Source organism: Ranitomeya imitator, chromosome 2, assembly GCF_032444005.1.
Source record: "Ranitomeya imitator isolate aRanImi1 chromosome 2, aRanImi1.pri, whole genome shotgun sequence".
Classification (NCBI taxonomy): domain Eukaryota; kingdom Metazoa; phylum Chordata; class Amphibia; order Anura; family Dendrobatidae; genus Ranitomeya; species Ranitomeya imitator.
Genome location: NC_091283.1, coordinates 592,356,049 through 592,370,895, shown reverse-complemented (window position 1 = coordinate 592,370,895; position 14,847 = coordinate 592,356,049). Strand labels below are relative to the sequence as shown.

At 40.7% G+C, this 14,847-nt stretch overlaps 1 protein-coding gene across 2 annotated transcripts in view; it reads left to right on the top strand.

Annotated features, from left to right (window-relative positions):
• The first annotated feature begins 2,895 nt into the window (after positions 1–2,895).
• Positions 2,896–14,847, top strand: part of SLC32A1 (solute carrier family 32 member 1) — a 65,600-nt gene continuing 53,648 nt past the window's right edge. Inside the window, exons 1-2 of one of the 2 annotated variants that reach the window (XM_069752332.1) lie at positions 2,896–2,993; positions 7,321–7,994. In XM_069752332.1, the coding sequence (XP_069608433.1) occupies positions 7,626–7,994 (369 nt within the window). In that variant the 5' untranslated portion in view covers positions 2,896–2,993; positions 7,321–7,625. Of the gene's footprint in view, positions 2,994–7,192; positions 7,995–14,847 lie in introns of those variants that run through there. The other variant, XM_069752330.1, reaches the window with a different exon arrangement.

Below are 14,847 nucleotides of genomic sequence, written 5' to 3'. Positions count from 1 at the left end.
ATTAGTGTTCGGAGATTTAGTTTTCATCATGGCAGCTGAATGATTTACAGCTACTAGTCAGCCTGAGTACATGTGGGGGTTGCCTGGTTGCTAGGGAATCCCCACATGTAATCAAGCTGGCTAATAGCTGTAAATCATTCAGCTGTCACGATGAAAACTAAATCTCCGAGCAGTCATAAATACTCGGAGACCACCCGAGCGTGCTGGGGAAAACCCGAGCAATGAGTACACTCGCTCATCACTAATTATCTCTATTTTAGCTGCTAGGCTTTTTAATGATGAAACCGTGAAACTGCGCCCACACCACTGATTGACAGCTTTCTCTGTGCACATTGCATAGGCAGAAAGTTGTCAACCCAAGGTGTAGGAGTCGGGGAATAGTCAGAGCTTATGAATATCAAGGGCTGCATAGAAGAAGCTCATCTTTGAGAAGACTAGCAGAGCTTCAGCAGATGAAGTAGTGTTTTATCAAAACTGCGGCAAGAGGCAAGTGTCCCATCATTAGAATCAAGGTTTCTGTCTCTACTTTATGTTGCAATCAGATGGGGCAACATAATTGTGATGACGGATTCTTTTCAGTACGGAACAGTTTATAACTAAAATATGTGTGAGTGCTACATGTCAGGAAAATGACCATAGCTGCTTCTATTACTTTGCCTGGGATATGTTCAGATCAGCACCATGGGCAGCGCCTGCTATATTCTGCTTTCAGGCAACACTCTTCTGGGCTTTCGCCAGCCATTAACCCTGTCACTCACAGCCTGGTCTCATTCCAGCAATTCAGCTAATTGCCTTTTAATAGTGTATTGTGCAACTCTTTATTACCCTGTCATATCTCTCCCCTGAGAATGCAGAAAGGAATGGGAGGGTGCAAAAAGGACAAGAAGAGCAGGGGGAGGGGAATATTTTGCAGAGTACTTGCAATAGTAACACTCTTATGGAGCAAGAGCTGGATGGGAATTTAAAGAACCTGTTCAAAAGTAAGACAAAAAAAGAACAAAGAACAATGGAAAAAGACCTGGTTCCGTGTATCTGGACTGACGGTCAGTTTTTTAGGACCTGAACAGTTGGCCACTGATGTAAAAATGGAATCAGTTGTTTCACTAGGTTATTTTGCTAGATCAAAAAATGCTATCTGGCTCTTTAAAGGACATAAAGCAACAACCAATGCACTGGATGAATCGAAACGATCCCATAGAAAACTATTTGATCCATTCTTCTAGCATATTATTTATTTTACTTCCATTAAATTCAGAGAACTCATCATTGTCCCCATTGGGGCTCACAATCTAGAATCCCTATTATCAGCATGTCTTTGGAGTGTGGGAGGAAACTGGAGGAAACCCACGCAAACACGGGGAGAACATCCAAACTCCTTGCATCACTTTCCCTTTTGCCGTTTGTTTTCCATGACAGGTTCCCTTTAATAAACCCTGTCTGGAGAGAAAAAAATCGCCTGCTTTAAAAATATTGGTGTATTGATTGTACTGAAAATATAAATAATTAGCCGCGTTCCTACTATAAAATTAGACAGCTCACAAACTTTATTTCCAAGTGAGCCCCAATCTCCTGAACATAACCGGATTGCACTCACTGCAGGAGAGCGTTACCTATGTTGGCACGTCATCAGTGGTACACGTCTACGACATGAAATGGGACTGGTTGACCTATTAAAACGAGCCAATTAGCCAGACTCCTTCACACACAGCACTGATTACTTGCCAACATAGGAAACACTGTCTTGGTCATTCACAAGCAGAAAGTAAAGATGGTGGCCTTGTGGCTGTTACTGGGAAATAGGGGCACTTTTGGAACTCAAAGTATAATTATTATATATATATAATATATATGTATATTTATAGTTATTTAAGTGGATCACCCCCTTATAACAGCACAGTAGTCCCTCACTGAGTTACTATTACTGTCTCAGCACTTTCATTACTATGCTTAGTTATATAGCGCTTTACAGACATCATCATCACTGTCCCCATTGGGGCTCACAATCTAGGTTCCCTATCACTGTCTTTTCTAAGGAAACCTGAGTACCCAGTGGAAACCTGCACAATGAGAACATACAAAATTTCCAAATGTTGTACTTGGTGGGATTTAAACCCAGGACCCCAGAGCTGCAAAGCAACAGTGCTAACCACTGAGCCACCCTGCTGCCCATGGCTTTCCCTCCACTCCATCTTCATGACCCTTGCTCCTCCACAGCAGCTGCATGGTTTGCTTTTGTAGCATGATCACCTGTGTTCATAATCATATTGTAAATGACGAATATTTGTTTGTCTTGCACTGGACAATGCGTATTATTGCTATAGCCATCACTAGATGCAAATATGCCTTGGGTCTACAGGAAGGACACAAAGCCTGGCTCCTAGGGAGCTATTCATGTACCTGGCAGCTGACTGGACTCATGTTACCAGCTAGACAGCTACCTGCCTCATGCCATACAGAGGGGCCATACAGTCACCCCCTCCTCCTATATGGAAACAGAAGCACACACACTCCTGTCCTGTAATATTAGACGGTTATTACTATGGCTATAATATGACAATCCAAGTAACTATCATAGGAGTATGCATACAGATTAGAATCTGCCAAGTACTGGTAGAAATGCCTTCCAGCCATAATGAGAATAGTTATGTCCAGAAGATGAATTGTCAATGACGAGAACAATAAATGATATTGTTCTATAATGCCGAAGAATCCAATATAGTGAGAGAGTGGAGATAAGGGTGATTGATCATATGTTTGGTGATATGGAGTAAGTGCAGGGGTGAGGGCGGAGGTGGGTGAGGGCGGAGGTGGGTGAGGGAGGCGTCTCTTCTGGAGCCGCACCTGCCCTGTGTGTGTGAGGTGGGCTATATAAGGGGCAGACGCTGGGCTGTGGGTGGTGACATGATGGAGGCTCAGCAGCAGTGCTCCCTGCAGGCTGGAAGTGCAGCTCTGGAGCTTGTCACTGCTGCCCAGATGGACATGGCACCAACTAGGTAAAAGGAGGCTACGGGTTCCTCACTCTCTGACAGGGACTGCGAGGCATCCGACCACCCAACCACTGCTCCGAGCTCTCCCCTTCTGCTTCCATTGCCGTATCCCCCCTCACTGAGCTGTATGTGTGGTGTGAGCCTCTGCTGCCCCTTCCTCCACTCACACTTTCCCCTCTTTCATTACACTCTCTTCACACTACGTTACCTGCCCCTCTCCCCATCCTCCTTGTCTTCTCCTCTATGATATCTGCCCTTTTTCCTTACTTGATTCTTTCTCCTCACCTCTGTCTCTTCTATTCTTTCTCCTTTTTACCTTACTTTTCTGCCTTTCTTCTTTCTTTTCCTTTCTTCCTCTTCTCTCCTGCCCTTTTCAGCTTCTTTTACTACCCTTTATACTGTCATTTTTATATCTTTTCATTATGACTTGCTATATTTTTCCCTCCTCTTTTCCATTTCTTCCTCCACTCATTCCAATTACTTTCTTGCAATGCTTTGCTCTTCTGTCACTTATTTTTTATATCTCTACATAATTTTGTCCCTTCCTTTCTTCCTTCCTCTCTTCCTTCCTTCCTCTCTTCCTTCCTTCCTTTCTTTCTCTTTCATTCCTTCATTCTCTTTCTTTTCTCTTTACAGCTTTTCTTCCTCATCTCTTCGTCCTCACTCCTCTGCTGCTTCTTATTTCATGCTCTCTTCCACTCCTGATCCTCTATTACCTTTTCTATTCTATTTTTTCACTTTAGTCATCTTACATTTTTACTCTTTCATCTTGCTTCTCTCCTATACTTCTCTATTTTCTTCATCTTTTATCTGCATCTCTTTGTCATTCTTTTTATTTCTCTTCTTGTTTCAGAATGTCATCTTTTCTTCCTCTTTCTCTTTATTCTTTCTCTCTCTTTCTCCTTCCACACTGTCTTTTCTTCTCTCTTTCATCTCCCCCACACTCCCTATAGTTCTCTCATTGTCTCCCTCTCTCCCAGCACTGACGGTTCTTTCTTTGATGTAGGCTTCAGTGCTCCCTCTTTCTGTAGACACTCGCCACACTTTCCTGGTGCAGCTTTGGGCAACATGTCTTACCCCAGCCAAGCTGTCCTGTGCGGAGACACATACCTGCAGTCACCGAGAGCTGGGGGCCAGGGGTCTACACACTGCTCCCAAAAATCGCACTCATCTCCTTCTCCTGGATACAGCAATAAAGAAAATCCTTCCTTCCAGAAAATGCACTTCATAATGGTTAATAAATCATAAACGTACATAGATGGATGGTCAGATATATAGAGTAATCAGATTAATATTGACTTATTCTTCTGAGCTTGTATATATATATATATATATATATATATATATATATATATATGCACAAATATGCATTTAAATTTACCATTTACATATTAAAAATCTATGTTGCAACTCTGTGAGAGAAATATATATATATATATATATATATATATATATACATATGTAATATCCATGTGCATGTGTACACTCTTGTTGCATGTGTTAATATTGTATATATATATATATAATTTTTTTCTCATTCTCTTCCTCGTGTGTTAGTGCTATGTACACAGTACTATAAAGCTCCCCTGGGTGCCATAGACAATAATATTGTTGCCCTCTCAGTTTAGCCCTGAGCCCTCCTCTGTGTATTGCCCCTTATATTAGATCCACAGTACAGGGCACATGGAGGAAATGTCACTGCTATTTACACAGAATTCTCTCCTGTGATCTGACTCTACATTACAGTCGTTTTCAGTGTTAGTACTTAGTGCTTTTCTTTTACATGCGAGCTATAATTCATTCATTCGTTTCTTTTACTTATTTCAAGTCTTTTGATTTCAATATTGGGTATTTATTTGTATTTATTTCGTTCTTTTACTTATCATATAAAATGTCTTGAATCGTCAGTTCACCATGAAAGCAAAGAATCCTTGAACTTTAGCAATCATTTACAATGCATCCCCTGTAGGATAATCTGGAATTCCCTTCCCAGAGAAAAAAAAAATAACGTGATATTAGCAGACAAATGTTGACCTATTTGTGCAGTGAGATGAAAGCATTTGATTTGTAAAGGAGGAATCCAGCATGTCATATCCAGTTATCCACGCCACAAAATACTGTGTATCCCTAAACATTCCGTGGCACTGCTGCCCCCAGGCCCCCCACGGCCCTTATGTCACCCACATAAAAGCGGGAACGTGGGCACAGGTGTGGTATGCCAGGCTCACTGGATTACTACCAGCAAGAAGAGGAAGAAAGGAACAGTCCGACAACGAATATTTGTTACCATGTGCAGCCAGGTTTTTTATCCAATTCTTCAGGTTTCTATAGAATATTATGTTTTTTTCTTCTAATAATATATTTAATAATAATTGATAATCATAAATTGAGTGGGGGAATAATAACAAATAAGATGGTAAGCAAACATAGCAGTGTGTGCATGTATCATTTAAATATATATTATATACAGTATATATATATATATATATATATATATATATATATATATATATATATATAGTCACACACACGCATACATATAGTGAAAGAATGGAGTGTATATATAAAAATTACATATATATATTAATATTTATGTGTGTGTGTATATATATATATAATTTGTGTATATATACATATATATTTACATACATAGAGATACATATATATGTATATATAGATTGTGTGTATATATATTCACACACGTGCATATATATATATATATTTATTTATATTTATGTGTGAGTACATATAGAGTGTATATATAGATATAATATATATTCACACACATACATATATATGTGTGTATACATATATACATGCATGTATAGTATATACATGTTATATATGCACATAACTGGACCGACAAATAATGTGTCTATCTATCTATCTATCTATCTATCTATCTATCTATCTATCTATCTATCTATCTATCCCATATCTATCTATCTATCTATCTGTCCCATATCTAACTATCTCTATCCATCTATCTATCAATCCATCTATCTATCAATCCATCTATCTCTTTCTATCTCTCTCTCACTCTCTCTATCTTACCATCTATCCCATATCTATCTATCTATCTATCTATCTATCTATCTATCTATCTATCTATCTATCTATCTATCTATCTATCTATCTATCTATTTAGCCGTCCATCTATCTCTTTCTATCTATCTGTCTATCTCTCTCTTTCCATCTATCTCTCTCTCTTTCTATCTCTCTCTTTCCATCTCTCTTTCCATCTATCTCTCTCTATCTCTCTCTTTCCATCTCTCTCTTTCCATCTCTCTCTCTCTATCTCTCTCTTTCTATCTCTCTCTCTTTCTATCTCTCTCTTTCCATCTCTCTCTCTTTCCATCTCTCTCTCTTTCCATCTATCTCTCTCTATCTCTCTCTTTCCATCTATCCATCTCTATCTCTCTCTTTCTATCTCTCTCTCTCTTTCTATCTCTCTCTCTCTCTCTCTCTCTCTATACTATACATGCCCATCTTGTTGCATTACATGCCCCTGCTTCCAGGTTTCACCCCGAGGTGCAGGCTCTCCGCAGCATTGCCGAGCATCCCTTGGTAATTAAGCCTTAGAAGACAATTACAAGTGATTTTCCAGTGAATGGAAACAAATTGTTTGGCGTTCTGTGCTCCTTAGATCCGGCTCCTGACACGTCCATTCGGTTGGAGACACATGCACATTATGATAATTCTTTTAGGATGCCACCTCAGCAGAGATACGCAGTGGGTGGGCACCTCTGGGGGCAGTGTGGCCTATACTACCTTGCTGTAGGTGGTCATTGGAGGCTTCAGGTGCTAACGATGAGTAATGGTTTATTTTGAAGTTATGGTTTAGATCACTGGTCAATCACGGTGAAAAAAAAGTCATTTCTGGTGGTGAGATAATGGAGCTTTTTACAGCAATGGAAAATCCCACTGGGGTTCATTAACTTATGCTCTGTGATGAAGGTTGGATGATGTGGGTTTAAAAAAATAAGGGATCCTGGGCATTGCTGGGAGCTATAGTGATTAGTGGAATAATGGCTGAGTTATGGTGAAACTACTGCATGGGGTGACAGAATGGGAGGCTCAAAGTGTTGGAAGTAAGGGATTGTGCAATGCAATTGGTGACAAAAGGGGTGGGGGTGAACATTTAGACCCTCCCCCAGATATGCAGCAGTCATGCAGACACCCTCATTCCCTTACCCCTCCCCCCATCAAACATTTTCCCAATCTCCACTGGCTGGATGAATGTTCTAGCTGTAGATATCCCTTGACCGTGCTCAGCACAATACTAACATACTGCATTTCCCCCCTCCCTGCCTAAATCACCCACCCACCACAGGATTTGCATTGGGCTCCTATTCTGCTGAGGGAAGTACACACAGAAGAAGTGGCTACCAAGTTTCTATTATCATCAGCAGCACCCTTTGCTTCCAACTCCAATAGACAAAGACAAAAGGTGAAGATGCTCATCATGGCGACACCTAGGAGGTTCTAATTACCTTTGCAGAAGGTGTCATGCTGAGAGGGGCTCGGGGGTGGAGAAGAGCCAGTCTGAACAAGTGGAGGTAACAGTCTACGTCAAGGCGATACCTGCAGACCAAGAAGGAGGACATTCCTGATTTCATCGGGTCTTGACAAGCCAACATGGCTACCATGATAAGGAGCAAACTGTCCAATGTGGCCACCTCGGTGTCCAACAAGTCACAGGCCAAGGTTAGTGGAATGTTTGCCAGAATGGGCTTCCAAGCAGCCACTGATGATGAAGCACTTGGATTTGCTCATTGCGATGACCTGGACTATGAACATCGACAAGGTCTTCAGATGGACATCCTAAAGACCGAAGTGTCCCCAGGAGATGCCCCTGCAGAAGGAGATTTTCATTACCAAAGAGATGGCACAGGTCCCCCTTCTTCTGCCTCAAAGGATGAAGGACTATGTTCTGAGTTGTCAACGGGTGAAAAGCCTAAAATCACAGCATGGGAAGCTGGCTGGAATGTCACCAACGCTATCCAGGTAAGAGGACAATTCATTGGCTCTCATTTTTGGTGATCATCTCTCACATCATCATATCTTATAAATATGATATTGATGGTCTTCATGGAAAGCTTGTAGATACTCCACGACATCATAGCCTGGTGAGGTCATTTGTCCAAGGTCAAAAATTCTTATCTCCTGTAGGACCAGTCTTTGGGATAGGGCCAGAGAGCCCCTCCCTGTAAATGAATGTACTCCATGGACCACCAAAGGTTAAAGCTTACATTCAAGGATCTCATTCCCTCAGGAGAGATCATCCCAATTAAATATGGGTCAGATGCTCTCAATAGAGATTCTGCTTGTAAAACATCTCATTCACTTCTCTTACCTGCATTAGTTCCCTGCCAGTAATAAGCAGTCGGCACACATAGGGGCAAAGACCCCCAAATCTGGAGACCGTGGACATGATCTCTCCGTTAGATAGATAGATGATATATGGTAGATGAATAAAAATAGAGATGATAGACAGATAGATGGGCAAGATTTCGTTTCCAACTATTTCAGCATAAATGCCAAATATACAAAAATGACCTGTAGTTATGTAACAAATTAGAAATATCAAAGGGAAAGGTAAATATAATGTTAATACAACGATGGACCCTTGTTTTGGTGTCATTATTGTCTGCTTGAAGCCAAGGATCATATAATCTCTGTACAAACGAAATCTTACACAAATAGTATCTGCGCCTATAGAAGACAGGATTTAATATCTTTATGTAGAAGTGCCGAGGTCGCAGGAAAGAAATGAGAGAATAGAAATTTACTATATATATATATATATATATATATATATATATATTCCATCTACTTATATATATTCCATCTACATATATATAGACATACATGGAGATGTGTATCTATATATATATTTTTTTCTATATTATATGTATGCATGTATATATATATATATATATATATATATATAGTAGAGCTTAAGTCAATTCCATTTTAACCATATTTTCATATTTTATCTATATCAGATCATCTAAATGTGTCTGTTTTTTGTGTCATTGCTTCTTTTATTAGTAATTTCTCACAGAAAGACTGGAAAGATATTACATTGATGACAGCTTTATGCAATATCCCATTATATCACATAAATAACACCATATATAACAGAATTGACCTCTGATTTCAGGCTCCATATTCATGGCCATGCTGTTCTGAGACTGGTCTGAATTGCACCTGTCATTGCCTTTTTGAAGTTAGTACCAGAAGTAAAGTGTAAGATTCTCATGAATTATTATCATATTATTTGTACGGATTGCTCATCTAATATCCTCAGCAGAGCCTAAGACAAAATCTGTCAAGATGGCAGCCCAGCTGTGAATGCCTCCACACAGTGGAATAGGGTGATCTAGGCACTTTTTCATGTGTATATAAACGCCCCCAAGTGGAATAGAGTAGAATTACAGTCTGATGTGTTTTTTTTTGTTTTTTTGCTTTGGATAAATAGTCTATAAATGATTAAAGATATGGAAGTTGTAGTTTGGGCTTTTTGTTTTTTTTGTTTGTTTATCTGTCTGCTTCCATCTATCTCTGTCTGTCTGTTTATCGATCCATCCATTTGTGCTTCTAATCCATCCAACCATCCATCCATAGTATTAATATTCATATATACACTATATATGTATATCGTTTTAATTATTTGTATAACATAGTATATAGTTGTATAGATATTTAGCAATAGAGGCCTGTGGAGCCACTGACTCTTCCAGTCCACCATGCTCCTGTGACAATCTCACGTTGGAATGCCAGGCTTGATATGTCACTCTCCAGAAGAAGAAACGTTATCCCTGGGTTCACAGTCGGATGCCTCACGCCATGCCAAAAGCAGATCTGACACTTTCCACTAATGAGGGGCAGCACCTGAATCACAGTGTCTGCAACATTATTAAAGGGTCCACATTGACTGTTAGGATTGCTACTTCCAGTAGGGGGCACTAGAGTTCAAGCCCTCTTCTTCTCTGAAGAGGCAATATGAACCCGTGAAGATCTGACATGTGAACAGAAAGAGGTGGCAATCCCAATACTATTAAAGGCCCATCATAGTTGAGGGCCATTTGAAGATTTTGCATTGGGGCTCATTTTATGCCCAGAACTCACTTAGTTGAGGGGGTCATGCTGGTCTGGGGCCATGTTTCAAGGTTTGCTTTCAGACCCCATAACCTGTCAATTACAGCATCATGGATGACATGGAAGACTAAGACTGTCAGTCTTTCTTTATCCGGAGATGGCTACTTACTGGAAACAATGGTTTTTATTCAGCTGCACAATAAATACAGTATCATATGAGTGTCCCATTAATATTTCAATTTACATCCACAGAGAATAATCAGAGGCCATGCAAAATAGTGAATAGATAAAACATTATAATAGAATAGTAACCCCAAATGGCCTCATCCCCATGGGTCTACTTGGCACTATTAGCCTTCCAGGAAGTGACATAAAATGGGTTGTCCCAATTTGACGAGCCATGCCAATTTACACTATTAGGAATGTCATGGGGGTGGGGTGTCCACGCACAACTGAAATGTCCAGGCCATAGTCACTGTCCTTGAATGCAAAGAATGATGCAATGCTCTAGATACCTGATGTCTATGATTTATAGGGACACTGAGCCTATCCCCATGGAGTCTTGGGTTCCTGTTAGGCTATGTTTCCACGTTCAGGAATACATCTGGAATAGCTGTGTACAACCGCAGCATCCAGATGTTACAGCATAGTGGAGGGGATTTTATGAAATCCCGTCTCCACTATGTGTGCGAGCACGCATCCGGCGGCCCTGCGATTCCGGACATGCGGCGCGTCTTTTTAGACCGCAGCATGTCTGTTTACCTTGCGGCGACGCTCCATCGCCACATGTTAAATCACAGGGTCCTATGAATGGGGTGCGGAGATTCCGGATGTGAGCAATGAACACATCCGGAATCACCGCGCGTACAGAAGGGGGCGGCACTTTGGGCGGAGCGAGTTTTCCTCTCCGTCATTACGGACGGTGGAAACATACCCTTATAAAGGATCGTACTGACTGTTCAGAAACTAATTCAGCGAGTTACTAACCATTATGATCCCTGCCCGCACATACATTTGCCTCCATGTGATTGATATGACAACGTTTTCCAGTTCATTTAGGTACAGGTAATTGTCACAAATAATGTTGGAAAGATAAAATATTCAAAGGAGAAACAATTTGGTTTAAATCATTGATAATATCAGAGGCAATTTCCTTTCTTTTTTCTTTTAAATGCAGCTTCCCTGCTGTGCTGTTCCCATGTACTATACACTTGTATTGCTCCTGGGTCACTATGACCCGGTTTATTAAATCTTGATTTTAGACACTCTAACTCAATTATTTTTATACCTTTTGCTTACTAGACTGTATGGGAACATGTTTGGAAATAAAAGAAAAATGAAATCGAAATCTTTATTTTTTTTTTAATTAAAAAAAAACCTAGTAATAAGCAAAACGAAAAATAGCAAACTACACATATGTGGTAAAAAAAACCCAAACCAAAACAAGCAAATCAAACATTTTGTGAAAAAAATGAAAGATAATAAACACTTCAATTTGAACATATTTACATGGTAATATAAATTTACATTTAATACTTGTTTTATTATCACAAGAATAAGGGCAATAGCTGCACTTTTTTCTTTCTATTCTGGAAGCCCCGCTGGTAGAGGCCATGGGGGTAGAAGTGCTTGTGGAGGCCATGGTCCCTCTTCTGCGCGGTCCGTTCTGCGCAGAATATACACGTGTAGTGCACACCTAGTGATCTCTCTGGATGCGCTCTACATTTTAGTATAGACTGTGCACCAAAAATAATCAATATAAAGCCATTTTTATGGTGCGCAGATCTCAATGCATACACCCGGCAGAGAGCGTGTACGACCCCATTGAAATAATTTAGGAAATAAATAAATTGATATACAATAGTAGATGCAATAAATAGACCCAACTGAGGTTATAACTCCTTTATTTCACTGAAAATATGGCCTCACAGCTGTAAAAAATGTGTCCGGGTCACTATGACCCAAACACGACAAGTGCACAAATCGGTGTGTGGCAAAAAGTAAACAAAAAAAAAAAATACTCATAGATAGGCCCCCCAAATGAGGAAAAGTCAAGTAACCTCAAGTTTTAAAAACTTATAGAAAAAAATCTACAGGGCCTCACAAATTCTCTACGGGTCAATATGACCCGAACAGAACAGCAGGGTTAAAATTTTTTAACTATAATTGTTTAGCTCCCACAGCCTTTACGGATAACTATACATACTGTAAACTGCATAGACTATGAATTAACAGTGATCTTCAATCAGTGAGTTTAGTCTCCATCTTTGGACTTTCCTCGACGTTGATTTATGACCAGTTGAGAGTTCAATTTTAATGCCAGAAATCAGTTTAGTAGAAAGTTCAAAAGAAGCAAGATAAGAGTTACAAACCATGCTGTCAGTCCAAGCAACTCATCCTGCAGTCTCTTATGTACAGTGATACATAGAGGCAGGGCCGTCTCCAGATTTTTGAGGGCCCGGGCCCCTTTAACACATACCACAATTCATAATGCACAGATACGGCAGAGAAATATAGGTATAGTACAATGCCAAATATTTCTCTTACTTCTTACATTACATGAGTGATATGTATTGTAAATTCTAGAATAGCTAAAAAAACGGACACTATAGTCTTCCATACAGAATATTGAGCCCCTCATATTGCTCCATACAGTATTATGGGCACCACATAGTGCACCATACAGAATAATGAGCTTCATATATGGCTCCATACAGAATAATGAGCCCCATATATTGTTCCATACAGTATTATGGGCACCACATAGTGCACCATACAGAATAATGAGCTCCATATATGGCTCCATACAGAATAATAAGCCCCATATATTGCTCCATTCAGTATAATGGACCCCATATATTGCACCATACAGAATAATGAACCCCATATAATGCTCCAAACAGTATAATGAACCCCATATATTGCTCCATACAGTACAATGAGACCCATATATTGCTCCATTCAGTATAAAGGACCCCATATATTGCTCCATACAGAAAAATTGACCCCATATAATGCTCTACACAGTATAATGAACCCCATATATTGCTCTATACAGTACAATGAGACCCATATATTGCTCCATGCAGTATAATGGGCGCCATATTATATCTCTATATAGTATAATGAGCCCCATATATTGCTCCATACAGTAGGAGCACCATATAATGCTTCAAACAGTATAACGAGCCTCATATATTGGTCCATAGATTATGAGCCCCATATAATGCTTCATACAGTATATGATGGGCCACATATAATGCTTCATACATCATGTGCCCCACTGGCTACAGGTCCGGACTCCTCAGTTCGCCGTCTTTCGACTCTGCACTGTGACTGTTCAGCACAGAGAGCACACTGTAGTAACATCATCACGTCCTCTGACCTGAAACATCACAGAGTCAGAAGACGGAAAAGATGCCGCAGCATAAGAACAGGGAGAGGGAAGTATTGCAAGTACCATGGCCCTCAGCAAGCGGGTGGCCCACTGGCGGGCGCTGGCACCGGGCCCCATAACACGCCAATGTCCCCGTTGGCAAGAGACGCTAGCACTTGCCCGGGTCCCCCGGGTGCTGGCGCTGGCCCTGCATAGATTCTATAGAAGGCAAAAATTGTAACATTTTTAATTAAACCAAAATACAAAAAATATTTTGAGTCAAAATGCATGTATGTAAGTTAATAAATATCAGTTCATATATTTTAACCATTAGGACAGCAAATTCTACTAATACATCTAATAGACTATTGCGCTTCCTTCTCATGAATCACTAGATGGTGGCCCGATTCTAATGCATCGGGTATTCTAGAATATGTATTTATGTATGTATATAGCAGCCACATAGTATATAGCCCAAGCCACGTAGTATATAGGAGCCATGTAGTATATAGCAGACAAATACTACGTGGCCTGTGCTATATACTATGTGGCTGCTATATACATACATATTGTAGAATACCCGATGCGTTAATACAGGCCACGCAATATATAACAGTGGTCACGCAGTATATAACACAGCCACGTACTATATAACACCGCCCACGCAGTATATATCAGCCACGCAGTATATAACACAGGCGACGTAGTATATAACACAGGCCAAGCAGTATATAACACTGGTCACTTAATATATAGCACAGCCCTTGCAGTATATAGCAGCCATGCAGTATATAACACAGGCGACGAAGTATATAACACAGGCCACGCATTATATAACACTGGCCACGTAATATATAGCACAGCCCACGCAGCATATAGCAGCCACGTAGTATATAACACAGCCCACGCAGTATATAGCAGCCACGTAGTATAGAACACTGCCCACGCAGTATATAGCAGCCACGTAGTATATAACACAGCCCACGCGGTATATAGCAGCCATAACGTATTGCACCAGGGCTCGTCGGTGCTGCCACAGTCGCTGCAACATGTGCAGAGTTGAATTCCACCTTGTGGGCACATCGCATTTCAGCCGGTAAACTGGCAGGCCCAGCGACTTCTGTAGAGATGCAAGTCGTCGAGCTGCGGGATGCGAACGGCGGAAGTGAGCACACAGCGAGCGTGCCCTCTGCAGAAGCCCATCTAGTCCGGGATAGTGGGATAAAAATTGCTGGACAACCAGGTTCAAAACGTGAGCCATACAAGGCACATGTGTGACATTGCCCCGGTGAAGGGCCGCACCCAGGTTTGCAGCATTGTCGCACACAGCCTTCCCTGGCTGCAGGTTCAGTGGAGACAACCATTGATGGAACTCGGTCT